This window comes from Rhinatrema bivittatum, chromosome 2, assembly GCF_901001135.1.
Source record: "Rhinatrema bivittatum chromosome 2, aRhiBiv1.1, whole genome shotgun sequence".
Taxonomy (NCBI): domain Eukaryota; kingdom Metazoa; phylum Chordata; class Amphibia; order Gymnophiona; family Rhinatrematidae; genus Rhinatrema; species Rhinatrema bivittatum.
In genome coordinates, this window is record NC_042616.1 from 794298324 (window position 1) to 794312046 (window position 13723).

Consider the following 13723-nt stretch of genomic DNA (forward strand, 5'->3'; position numbering starts at 1 on the left):
GTATCTATCATCCTGTTCTGTCTGGAGTTGGAATGGAGCCAATTCAGACATTACCTTCACAAAATTAATGAAGGACAAGTCCTCTGGGTGAGAACGCTTCCTGCTTTCAGCAGGAGAGGGTGGTGATGGTAAGTCATCAGTATCCTGGGACGAGTCATCAGTCCATGTATCATAGGTATCATCACCAGCACCCCTAGGATCCTTAGAGGGACAGAATGTTGGTATTCCTGAAGGTCCTGGCTGAGGCACCAAAGGCATTATTGGAGGCACAGAGGGCATTGATGGTAGCAAAGACACTATCGGTGACATCGATGGCTGAGGCATCGGTAGGACTCCTGATGGAAGAAGGAATAACGGTGTTTCTTCTGTCGATGAGAGAGGAATTGGGAAGGAGGGCACCAGGCAAATCGGTGCCCCCGGATCCATCGGAGGAAAAGCGGCAAGCAGCGCTTCCGTCCTTGTCAGTAGCGGTGCCAGCGCTACAGGAATTGGATCGGTAGCCGGTTCAGGAATCGGCACCGGCATCGGAGGAATCTTGAAGCCTTGCATCGCTCTGCCAATGGCCTCTTGAATCATCTGATCTAACTCCTCTCGGAAACCTGGAGCGTGAAGCCCCGATGCCGGAGGAGGCGGCGGAGGTGTAGCCAGAGGGACCACCATTGGAGGTGGAATCGCGGCTCCTATCACCTGTCCAGGTGAAGGTTGCCTCGGTGACCTGGACCCAGATAGGACGGTGCTTTTTCGGGACAGGCTTTCTTCGGCGGCGGCTCAGACGGTGGCAACATCGAGGGCTTGCCTGCGTCGATTGTCTGAGACCTTCGGTGTCGATGTCTATGCTTTTTCCGATGATCTCCTCTGTCTTTTTCCTGAGGAGGAACAGAGGGGGGTCGATGGCCATGGAGTCGTCTATGCTGGTCGGACACCGGTTGGTACACAATGCTGGCGCGACATAGACTGTGCCGGCTCAGACGACGTCGAGGCTATGGATGGTGTCGGGATTTGTGACCGAAAGAGAAGTTCCATCTTCTCCATTCTAGCCTTGCAACCTTTTGGTGTCATAAGGGCACATTTGGTGCAAGTAAGGACATCATGCTCGCTCCCTAAGCACATTACACAGACCTTGTGAGGGTCGGTAATGGACATTGTGCGAGTGCAGTCGGGGCATCGACGGAACCCAGACGCCATGGCCTCTCAAAAAATTTAGCCGTGGTGCGGTCGACAGCCAGTAGGCCGCGAGGGCCGAACCAGACGGGAATCAACCGGAATCGGGTAAAAAACTTACCGGACCACCACGGAAGTAAAAATTCAATAGGGGGACCCCTGTGGGGTATTAAATTATGAAGTAATTCGGTGAGGAAAATTCCTGTCAGGAATCTCTGCAGAGCTCCTTAAACCACAAGGCTACTGCTGAGCGGAAAAAAGATGAATGAAGGGGAACCCCTGCTGGTTGCAGAGTTAGTGCCATCCTGGGCATGCCCAGTAGGTGCCAGTCAAAGTTCTAGAAACTTTGACAAAAGTGTTCCATGATTGGGCTCCATCCTGTGATGTCACCCATATGTGAGCACTACCATCCTGCTTGTCCTGTGAGAATGAATTGAATGAATTCACGAGTTAGCATAGTAAAATCAGATAGTTTACAACATTTTGGGTGGGGGCATATGCTTTCTTACGTTAGGGTAGGCACCAGCATACAGTAAAGATTTCTGCAGCATATTAAAATTTGTTAGTATGCACTAACCCATTGTTGTGTACAATACCAGGATTTTTGCACACTGAACTGCTGCTGTATGTTGTAAAACAAGTTACTGCATAGAGAAGTGAATTAATCCACAGAGTGAAAGGTCTCTATGGTAGATGCAAAATTATATCAAACGAACACAACTCCCGTATATGTCAGCATGTGGGAGTACATCCTTTAAATTGGTTTCATTTTTTCATAAATTCAATGTTGAATTCTTGACCTACTATTTTTTTTTATTTCTCTTAGTGTAATTCATATTGTTCTCTTTAGTTCCTATTTGTAAGCAATAGGAAAAACCGCATATGTAGTTTATAACAGATGTTTTCCAATCAATTGCTTTTTTATGCTAGGATTTACTTTATATTCTGTTTAATAAATGACATACTCCTTAGGTTTATAATTTGATATTTTCACATATAGGCCATAAACCTACTCTGAAGCAAAGTTATACCCACACTGGCATTCTCAGCTTTCTCAGGCAACATGGACACAGATTTATAGAATCTAGAGAAATATACAGTTTAATCTTGTCCTGGAAGGTTTTCTAACTCTGAAAATGCTATTTTTCTGTGCTCTTATTCAGTGCCTGAAATATTTCTATTTAATTTTTCATTATGTATAGCCACTAAAAAAATCTTAAAGTAATGAAATCTGGAATGGAGAGCACATATTACATATATACATATTTCAATTGTTTCTGGCATTGGGAGTTCTACATAGGTGATGAAAAGTTGGTTAGCAGTGATATAGTGTGGAAGACACCAGAGGTGGTCAGAAGCCTGGTTTGCCATAAATAATGTGCACACAGTACTGAGCAATAAGGTCTAATAATATTGGAAGGAAAGAGGATAACTTCCTATCAGAATATATGAAATTTAAAATTATATCCATCTAATAAATCTACATTAACTAAAGTATCAAGACAATGTAAAATTTTACAAAGGGAAAACAAACTAGTCTGGATGACCCATTTTCTGCTTTAAAAGGGGAAATAAAATAAAGTATGCAGGGTCAATGCTTGTAAAAAATAAAATATTGCTTAACAATTAATACAAATTTCTAGATATTGCTTAGTGCTTGTGAAAGCTGATATAATATCACTGAAGACAAAAATCCTTAATTTATCCAGAGAACAGATACAACTTGGGCACTAGACAAGCTTTCTCCACAATTCTCTTAATGTGCTTTTATTATCTTCATTAAAGACCACATCTAGGATAAAAAGGGTAATTCAGTGTCTATGCTAGTTCAATTCCATATCTCTGCTGAAACAGCAAACTTTTTCCAATTGCCATGATAATTTGAACAATGTGGACACCTGACAATTAGACTAAAGACTTAACATTTTACAGTGCTACAAAAATGGCTTTTGTAAATATTCAGTAACTACTTACCTGAGTTTGATCTGAACTAGTAATAAAAAGATTTGTATACTCATATCAATCAACTGAGTCATCTAAGTCCCTTCCAAGAGTTACAAATTTATAGACATTAACACATCTTTTAAAATAATGTCTTAAGGTATAAACATTACCGTACTTATTATATGAATAAAAGTAAGGAGAATTAAAGCTTGCTTTACATAAGTAATGCAACAAGCCAATAGAAAAGGAACTGCAGAAATATTTGCTTTATCTACAAATCAAGCAACAAAATGCACTCTTACCCCTACTTTAAAAAAATGAGACAGAACTGGGAATATGCTTAATTTCATGAAATACATCTATTAAATACAATATGTGATAATCAATGCAGAATTTCCACACTTTCAGTTCATATTTATAATTTCCATTCTATTTTACTTATTGGCATGCTACACCAGGGGTTCAAGAATATGAAAATACAAGATTGAATAGACAATGCAATGATAAGTAATTTAGAACAATATTATAAGTGAGTTTTTTTTAGCATGACTGGTCTGAGGGCCTAGAAGTAGTAAAATAAGTTGCCATACAAAAGTCTTAGAACTGCTTCCCTAACCTTAAACCTGCTGAACAATGCTATTAGCTGATCAGCTTAAAGGCTAGAGCTCCCCATACTACTAAAATAAAATAGCAAATCAGACTGATTAAAATTCTATTTAGGCTACTGCACAGGAGCCTGAACAAGCAGGCTAAAAATATCCTTATAAAAGTTTTGAGAAAAGTGACCAATGATACTGAGAACTAAAGTCTTCTATTCACTTACTAGTGCAGCTCCAATGCAAGTTTCCCCACATACCACTGCCAAACAATCTTAAACCCTCTTCAAAAGTGACTACCTATAATGGTCAAAGGACAGTTCGGCTTGTATACAGATTCAATTCTTGGCTAAGAATGCCAAATAGAGTGCACCAATAAGTAACATAAGTGATGTGGACAACTATTCAGTGGTAGCTGAACAGAGCACCAACTCATTTCATTCATGTGCTTCTGAACATAGCATTCCTGTCTTCTCCTTAAATTTCATGACCATATCGCTTAATTATTATAGCATGCAAAAAGCATATTTTAAAATAGTAACAAAACCAATAGCAATATCTTTTGGCCTATGGTATAGATTTAGTCAAAAATTGCAGTAAAATGTTAGTTTGACTACTCTTGGATTTCTGTTATCTAATACTGAAGTTAATTTGAAAACTGTGTTGTGGTTTAGTGAGGCAACCCATACAAACAGTGCAGTACCCTTAGCTGATGGCTCATGTGAACAGAAGACGAAAGGGAGAAAGCGCCTAGCTTTCTTTGCTTTAGGTGGACAGTGACTGACTCCTTTATACAGAAAAAAGAAAAAGAGAGAAAATAAATGAAAGTTTATCTGAAAAGAAAACAGATCAAAATAATGGTTAAGAGATACAATTAAAGATAGAAAATGCTGCTTTTACTTAAATTATGTTTTAAATGGAAAGAATTGTCATGAATTGTAGTACTTATAAAAGTGCTTGCTACAATACCTATTAAGTTCACACTGTGTAACAGTGTGAGCAAGTGGACATGTCCCCACTACATTCAATGCGTTTGTAATTCATCTTTGTCCAAAATCCTGTTCATAGATTTCGTTATTTTAAAATTTAAATACCACTAGGTCCAAAGTGGCTTACATAAAAACATTCATAATTAAATATATAAAACACCAGTAAAATAAAAAACAGCATATAAAACAGAATTAAGACACAAGCAAATAAAAAGAAATAGAAAATAATACTGTGCTGAAATTACAATAATACTGATTAAAAAATACTGTGCTGAAATTATAAAATAATAAAATCAATACAGCATCCTGAAAGCCTCTGCAAATAAGTAAGCTTTAAGCTGTTTTCTAACAGTTTTTGTAGAGGTTTCTTTCCTTAGATACAGGCCGATACAGTACAGTGCGCTCCAGTGGAGCGCACTGATAGCCCACGTTTGGCCGCGCGTTTTCGACGCACTATTTTTACCCCTTATACAGTAAGGGGTAATAGCATGTCGAAAACACGAGGCCAACTCCCCTGAAACTAATAGCACCCGCAACATGCAAATGCATGTTGATGGCCCTATTAGTTATTCCTGCACGATACAGAAAGTAAAATGTGCAGCCAAGCCGCAAATTTTACTTTCAGAAATTAACGCCTGCCTTTGGGCAGGCGTTAATTTCTGCCAGCACTGGGAAAGTGTACAGAAAAGCACCCTTCGACTTAATATCATAGCAAGCAATATTAAGTCAGAAGCCCCAAAAATTTAAAAAAAAAAAAAAAAATTTTAATGTGCCCGCAGCCCGGAAGACGGACGCTCAATTATGCCGGTATCTGTTTTCCGAACCCGTGGCTGTCAGCGGGCTCAAGAACTGACGCTGGAAAAATTGAGCGTCGGCTGTCAAACCCGCTGACAGCCGCCGCTCCTGTCAAAAAGGAGGTGCTAGGGACGCGCTAGTGTCCTTAGCGCCTCTTTTTACTGTGGGCCCTCATTTAAATACTTGATCGTGCGCCCAGGAGAGTGACCTGGGCGCACGTTGGAAGAGTGGGCGCTCCCGCGGGTTTTACTGTATTGGCCCGATAGTCTGGAAGATTCTCTTGATTCAAAAAGTCTTATTTCGTGAGTAGTTAGAACATCCAAGAGAAGTTTGTCAGCAGAGCGCATTGCCCTAGTGGGGCGATAGATCTGTAGTGGAGTGCTAATGCAAAGAGGAGCTTCTTCACTGAGCGCTTTATATGCAAGCATCAAAACCCTGAAATGAATTTTCCATGCCACAGGGAGCCAGTGCCAGAACAGTATTGGTGAAATGTGTTCATGTTTAGCTATTCCTGTCAGGATACAGGATACAGAATTTTGAATTACTTGTAATGCTTTAATTGCGTAATGAGGCAGTCCAAGATGAAGTAAAATACAATCTAACCCATTAATTACCAATGACTGTAAAACAGTTCTGAAGTCAGTAGCCTTAAAATATGGCTTGATTTTTCATATAATTCAAAGTTTGAAATAAGCTTTTTTAACCGTGTCCTTGATTTGTGGTTTAATGGGAGATAGCATCCACGATAATGCCTAAGTTCCTCGCTTTATTTATTTACTGACTTTTACTATACCGATACTCAAGACAATGTCTTATCGTACCGGTTTACATCGAACAAGGGAAAAACCAGTTAAACATTTTGAGAAAAAGTTACAAACAACAGGGGCGACGAACTTGGAACAATTGGAGATGAAGACTTATTTTAACAATTGTAAAAGAAGACTTATTCTAACAATTGGAAAAGAAGACTTATTTTAAATAGGGCTAGGATAAGAGTGCCTTTATCAACAAAAGGAACATAAGAATATAAGATATGCCATACTGGGTCAGACCAAGGGTCCATCAAGTCCAGTATCCTGTTTCCAACAGTGGCCAATCCAATTCACAAGTACCTGGCAAGTACCCAAACATTAGATAGATTACAAGCTACTATTGCTCATTAATTACCGTAATAGCAGTTTATGGATTTTTTCCTCTAGGAACATATCCAAACCTTTTTTAAACCCAGTTACACTAACTGCTGTAACTACATCCTCTGGCAATGAATTCCAGAACCGAACTATGCGCTGAGTGAAAAAGAATTTTCTTTGATTTGTTTTAAATGAGCTACTTGCTAACTTCACGGAGTGCCCCCTGGACCTTCTATTATCTGAGAGAGTAAATAACCGATTTACATTAACTTGTTCAAGTCCTTTCATGATTTTGTAGACTTTATCATATCCCCCCTTCAGTCTATTCCCCAAACTGAATGGCCCTAACATCTTTAGCCTTTCCTCAAAGGGCAGACATTCCATTCCCCTTACTTTCTGCAGTGCAGCTATATCCTTTTTGAGGTGTGGTGACCAGAACTGCACAAAGTATTCAAGGTGCAGTCTCACCATCCAGCAATACAGAGACACTATAACATCCTCTGTTTTACTTTCTATTCCCTTCCTAATAATTCCTAACATTCTGTTTGCTTTTTTGATTGCCCCAGCACACTGAGCCGATGATTTCAGTGTATTATCCACTATGACACCTAGTCTCTTTTCTGGGAGGTAACTTCTAAGATAGAACCTACCATTTTGTAAGTACAGCAAGGGTTATTTTTCCCTATATTTATTTATTTGTTTGTTTTTATATACCGACATTCGATCAAAATATCACATCGGTTTATATGTAACTGAACATAAATAAGGCAGAGGCTGCTTATTTTACATTGTAACATTGTAACTTAATTTAGAAAGATAATAAAGATAAGATAATAAAAGTAATAATTTAGAAAGATAGATTTATATTGTGATATTGTAACTGGAATAATAGTTTATAGAGATAGATTTACATAGTACCTTAGAAGGTTAAAAGACATAGTAACTTGGAGGGATAACATTTAACATGTGAGCTGAAGAAGATAGAGGGAGGGATGGGGTAGCATAGAGGATTAGATATGTACAATTAATTTACAAGGGGGAACCACCAGGAAGTTGACTGAGGACTGGGGAAGATTCATTTCAGAGCAGGGGAGGGGGCCTGGGCAGGGGGGCTACGTTTCTGGTGGGAAGGCTTTTCGGAAGAGCCAAGTTTTGAGGTGTTTTTTGAAGATTTGAGTGGAAGGTTCATTTCTAAGGAGGGGGTGGGAGGGAGTTCCATAGCGTGGGGCTGGCTACAGATATCGCTCGTTTTTGGGTAGAGGTGAGGTGCGCTGTTTTGGAATTGGGAATGGTGAGGAGCCCAGAGTCCAGAGATCTGAGGTTTCTGCGTGGAGTGTATGAGAGTATGGCAGAGTTTAACCAGTTCATCTTATTGTTGTTTATTTTTTTATGGATGAGGGTGAGGGTTTTATATTGAATTCTTTGGCTGATGGGTAGCCAATGTAGTTGAGGGTGGGGGTGATGTGGTCGCATTTTTTGATGTTTGTGATGGATCTCGCGGCGGTGTTTTGTAGTACCTGAAGAGGTCTGATGATGGTTTCGGGAGGCCGAGGGGTATAGTATTGCAGTAGTTGAGTTTGGAAAAGATTATTGTTTGGAGGACTGTTCGATAGTCTTAGGCATGAAGAAGGGGTTTGAGTTTTTTCAGGGTTTGTAGTTTAAAGAATCCATCCTTGATCATGTTGGAGATGTGATGTCTGAAGTTGAGTTCGTTGTCAATAGTCACCCCAAGGTTTTTTGTAGCATGTGTAAGTTGAGACTCCATGTGTTTAGGGGTGTATTTGTTGAGGAGGGGTGAGGAGTGGTTGTTAGATATATGTAGGATTTCAGTCTTGTTTTGGTTAAGGCAGAGTGATAGTTGTGAGAGAATTTGAATTATTTTCATGCTGAGTTGGTTCCAGATATTTAGGGGATATTTGATGGTTTTGTTTATGGGGAGTAAAATTTGTAGTCATCGGCGTATACAAAGTATGTGAGGTCTGATTCTGAGAGGACTTTGCAAAGTGATAGGAGGTATATGTTAAATAAGGTGGAGGATAGGGATGATTCCTGTGGGCCGCCATGTGTAAGGGGTATCTGGGTTGATTCTGAAGTATTTGTCTTTATGTTGAAAGTTCTGTTTGTGAGATATAACTCGAACCATTTGATTGTAGTGTCTCGCAGTCCAATTTCTTTGAGTCTGATTAGAAGTGTTTTGTGATTGATGGTGTCGAAGGCTGCGGATATGTCAAGGAGTATCAAGAGGTAGGATTGGCCATAGTCAAGACCTCTAAGGATGGTGTCAGAGAGGGTGAGAAGGAGCGTTTCAGTGCTGAATAGTTTCCTGAAACCATGTTGTGCAGGTAGTAGGATGTTTTGGGTTTCGAGTTGATCCGTGAGTTGATTGTAGACTTTTTTCGAGGATCTTGGCTAAGAAAGGGAGGTTGGAGACTGGTCTGTAGTTTGCTGGATCAGATTTGTCGAGTTGCGGTTTTTGAGAATAGGTTTGACTACTGCGTTTTTGAGTTTGTCGGGGAAGACTCCTTGTTCAAGTGATAAGTTGATGATATTGGTTATGGATTTGGTGATAAGCTTGATGATGAGTTTTAAGGTTTTGATGGGTATGGGGTCTAGTGGATGGGAGGCGGGTTTAGTCTTTTGAATGATGGTTTCAATTTCTATTGATGCAATAGGTTCAAATTGTGACCACGTGGAGCTGTGTGAGGGTAGTTCTGGTATGTCATGTTGGCGATGATGTTGGTGACTTTGTCTTTGAAGAAATGTGCTAGGTTTTCACTGGAGATGGTGGGGATGTCGTGGGTTGTATCATTCTGGTTTGGGTTGGTTAGGTCTGTGACGTAGGAGAAAAGTGTCCTAGGGTTGAATTGATATTCGTGGATCTTTTTGGTATAGAAGTTCCGTTTTGCTCTGTTAAGGTCTGTTGAGTATATGTGAAGTAATGTTCTGTTTTTGTCTTTCAGTTCTGGTGTTGGGGTTCTTCTCCATTTTTTTTTCTGTTTGTTTCAGGGTTTGCTTTGTGTTTTTTAGTTTGGGGGTGTACCATGGGGTTTTGTGCTTTGTTGATGTTTTGATTACTTTTCTTATGGTGGGGCATTTTGACATGGCTATATCAGAGTTTATTTATTTATTTTATTTAACAGTTTTTTATACCGACCTTCATAGTAAATAACCATATCGGATCGGTTTACATTTAACAATGGTATAACTGAAGTAACAATTCAAGTAAACGAAAGATAACAATGGGCAGGAATAAGTCAAAGTTACAATCAACAAGCTGGAAAGAAGATAAGGCAGGAAATAAATATAAAGTGTCACCATGGAGCGTACGGGTTAAAAGCTTAAAAGGTGCTTTAGCCTGGAAGTGTCGGAGTCCAATGTTCGTGAGAATACATGCCAGACCGGGTCAGAGTGAAGGACAACTAGTGATTGTCTGGTGGATCGGCGAAGGCTTGGTGAAAGAGCCAGGTTTTAAGTCTTTTTCTGAAGGTTAAAAGGCATGGCTCCAGTCTGAGATTTGAAGGGATGCTATTCCAGATAGATGGGCCCGCTATCGAAAAAGCTCTGTCTTTGGTCGTAGAGAGGCGTGAGGCTTTAGTGGGGGGATATTTCAGAGTGCCTTTGTGAATATCTCTAGTTGGTCTGTTAGAGGAATGGAGTTTGAGTGGGATTTCCAGGTCGAGTTGAAGTTGGTGATGGATGGTTTTGTGAATTATGGTGATTGATTTGTATAGAATTCTGAAGTTCACTGGTAACCAATGTAGGTTCCTGAGGATGGGTGAGATGTGTTCGCCGCGGCTGGTACTGGTCAGCAATCTCGCTGCCGCATTTTGTATCATCTGCAGTGGTTTGGTAGTGGATTTGGGGAGGCCTAGGAAGAGGGCACTGCAGTAGTCTATTTTGGCGAACAGAAGCGCTTGGAGGACTGTCCTGAAGTCATGGAAGAATAAGAGTGGTTTAAGACGTTTTAGGATCTGTAGTCTGTAGAAGCAGTCTTTAGAGGTAGTATTGACCGTTTTCTTTAGATTTAGACGATTGTCTAGAATTACCCCAAGGTCTCTAACCTGCTTACAGGTAAAGAGAGAATTGTGTGGTGATGGAGGGGAGATATTGTTTTCATTTGAGGAGATGTGGAGAAGCTCTGTCTTAGAGGCGTTGAGTACCAGGTTTAAGCTGTTGAGTAGATTAGTGATGGATAGAAGGCATTTATTCCAATGGGTGAGCGCTTTTGAGATGGATTCTGTTATGGGGATTAGGATCTGTACGTCGTCTGCGTACAGATAATGAATAAGGTTGAGGTCTGTTAACAGTTGGCAGAGGGGGAGGAGGTATATGCTAAAGAGGGTTGGAGATAAGGAGGATCCTTGTGGTACACCAAGAGTTGATTTTGTTAGGGGTGACTCTTTATTGTTGATTTTGACTTTAAAAGTCCTATTGCTGAGGAAGGACTTGAACCAGTTGTGGGCAGATCCGGAGATGCCGATATCTGTTAGGCGATCCAGCAATATGGAATGGTTGACGGTGTCAAATGCCGCCGAGATGTCTAACAGGACTAATAGAAAGGAGTGTCCTTTGTCTAACCCCATAATAATATGGTCTGTGAGTGAGATGAGGAGGGTTTCCGTGTTGTGTGATTTTCGGAAACCATATTGTGAAGGGTATAGGATCTTATGGTCTTCTAGGTATTCAGAAAGCTGGGTGTTTACCAGTTTCTCTGTTAGTTTGGCAACAAAAGGGAGGTTTGAGATGGGTCTGAAATTAGCTAGTACATTAGGGTCTAAGTTGTGTTTCTTGAGGAGGGGCTTGAGTGAGGCGGTTTTTAGACTGTCTGGGTAGCTTCCAAGGGTTAGGAGGCTGTTTATGATACTGGTCAGAGGTCCTGAGATCGCGTTTGGGATGAGAAGCAGGAGTCTCGATGGGATGTTATCAGCCGGATGGCTGGATGGTTTCTGACTTTTTAGAAGGGATTCAATCTCTTTGGTGGAGATTGTTTCGAAACTGTCAAATTTGGGTCTAGTAAGAGAATTTGGATTCTCGCCTAACTTGAGAGGTGTTGTATTAGGAGGAAGGAGGGCGAGGGTATTTAAGATCTTCTGTTGAAAGAATGAGGCGAGCTCATTAGCCTTGGAAAGAGCTTGTTCGTCCGGAATAGGTGGGGGGGTAGATTTAGTAATTTGTGTTACATAAGCGAATAGGGCCTGGGCATCATACTGGAAATGGTGTATTTTGTTTGAATAGTATTCCTTTTTTTTCTGTAGAATGGCGGTCCTGTAGTGATGTAAGAATCCCTTGTATGTTGAAAGGGTAGATGAGTTAGGGGTTTTTCGCCATCTATTTTCTTTATGGCGTAAGTCCTGTTTCATCTGTTTAAGTTCCGTGTTGAACCAGGGTTGATTTCCCTTTTTTGTTGGGTTGATTGATTTGGAGACTATTGGGCACCATTTGTTTGCGACTGCTTCTGTAATCTTTTGCCAGGAGTATAGGGCTGAATCGGGGTTAGCTAGGTCTAAGTTAGAGAGTTCTTTGGAGAGCTGATCGCTGAGTATATCAGATGGACACGATTTCCTGAATTGGATGGAAGAAAGGTGTCGAGAGGGGTGTGTCTGTTTGAGTGTGGAGAAGGAGGATTCTATCAGGAAATGATCTGACCAAGGGATAGGGGTACAGGTGGGTTCTGTTGTGCAAGTGAAGTTAGAATTGATGAATATTAGATCCAGAGTGTGTCCAGCTTTATGTGTGGGGCTGTTGATGGTCTGCGTGAATCCCATAGCGCCGAGGGTGGTGAGGAGGGCTTCGCAGTTCGCAGAGCGAGGTGTTACGTTTGTATGGAGGTTGAAATCACCCAAAATCATTGTTGGAAGGTCTGAGTTAATATATTTCACAATGGATTCTATGAGAGGTGAGGGGTCCGTTTCTAGAACTCCCGGGGGAGCGTATACTAACAGAATTTGTAGATGTTTAGACTTGACTAGACCCAATTCCAATTTGGACTCTGTCTTGATTGAGTGTGCGTTCAGTCTGAGTTCTTTCTTGGTGGCTAGAAGAAGTCCGCCTCCTCTTTTTTTGAGTCTATGGAAGGTGAAGATGTCATATGTCTGGATAGGTAGTTGGTTGGTTAAGGCAATGTCCGAGTTTTTTAACCAGGTTTCTGTGATGGCACAGATGTCTGGGTTGGAATCCAAGAGGTAATCATTGAGAATATGTGTCTTCTTAGTTAATGATTGTGCATTGAAGAGGGTTACTGAGAGTAGCGTGAGGCCTAGATGTTGGTTCATTGGTGATGTCATGATAGGGATAATTCTTTTTTGTATGACGTTGGTGGAGTTAGTTGAAGGGGTTCTCCTTTGGTTGTGGATGATTGGGATGTTGTAAGTTTGCATGATGAGTGGAATTCTGGAGGAGGTTTAGTCTGAGATGCACTTGTTTGGGTCTGGAGGCAAGGATTGTCTGATGCTGGTTGAATGCTGAGTGCTGGGCGGTTGTAGTCTGATGCTGGTTGAATGCTGAGTGCTGGGCGGTTGTAGTCTGATGCTGGTTGAATGCTGAGTGCTGGGCGGTTGTAGTCTGATGCTGGTTGAGTGCTGAGTGCGGTAGTACACTTTCTCTGGATGATCTGTAGTATAGGAGCAGGACGTAGGGATGTAAGGAGACTTGTGCCAGGATACAGCGGATCCCAGTTGGTGAGAGAGACTGCAAAGATGCAAAGAAGTGGGGTGGGGAGGTTGACCGGCATTGAGAACCGGAAGGGTTGAGCAGTTTCCAAATTCAATATAAGGGCTGTCCTGCGGGGCTACACTAAGGGGCACACAAAGGGGCAGGCCCCTTTGTCGCGCTCCTTCGGCGCTTGCGGCGCCTGGCTGGATACAAATGTAAAGCCCCTCAAAGGGCTGGCTCCTATTGGAGGAGCTGGATCGGTGGGCGGGGCTCACGTTTTCGGCGCGGCGTTTTCTTTTAGGTTAAAAGAAGAAGAGTCTGCGCTTACGATTTCCGCCGCGTTTGTCGTCGCCGAGGTCTCCCCGGGTGGGGAGAGAGAAGCCCTGGCCTTCCCCCGGCGGGGCTCGGCGCCGACAGCGCAGGCCTTCCCCGATCGGAGCTCTGGCGAAGAAGAGGA

The 13723-nt window shown here is 41.5% G+C and overlaps 1 protein-coding gene across 23 annotated transcripts in view; it reads right to left on the reverse strand.

Annotated features, from left to right (window-relative positions):
• Positions 1 to 13723, reverse strand: part of PTK2 (protein tyrosine kinase 2) — a 1447287-nt gene that overhangs the window by 688240 nt on the left and 745324 nt on the right. For 13 of the 23 annotated variants that reach the window (XM_029592091.1, XM_029592099.1, XM_029592089.1 and 10 more), the window contains one exon: positions 4405 to 4488. The exons of the other annotated variants lie outside the window; for them this stretch is intronic. In XM_029592091.1, coding sequence (XP_029447951.1) covers positions 4405 to 4488 — 84 coding nt within the window. The remainder of the gene's footprint in view (positions 1 to 4404; positions 4489 to 13723) is intronic. 23 annotated transcript variants of the gene reach the window in all.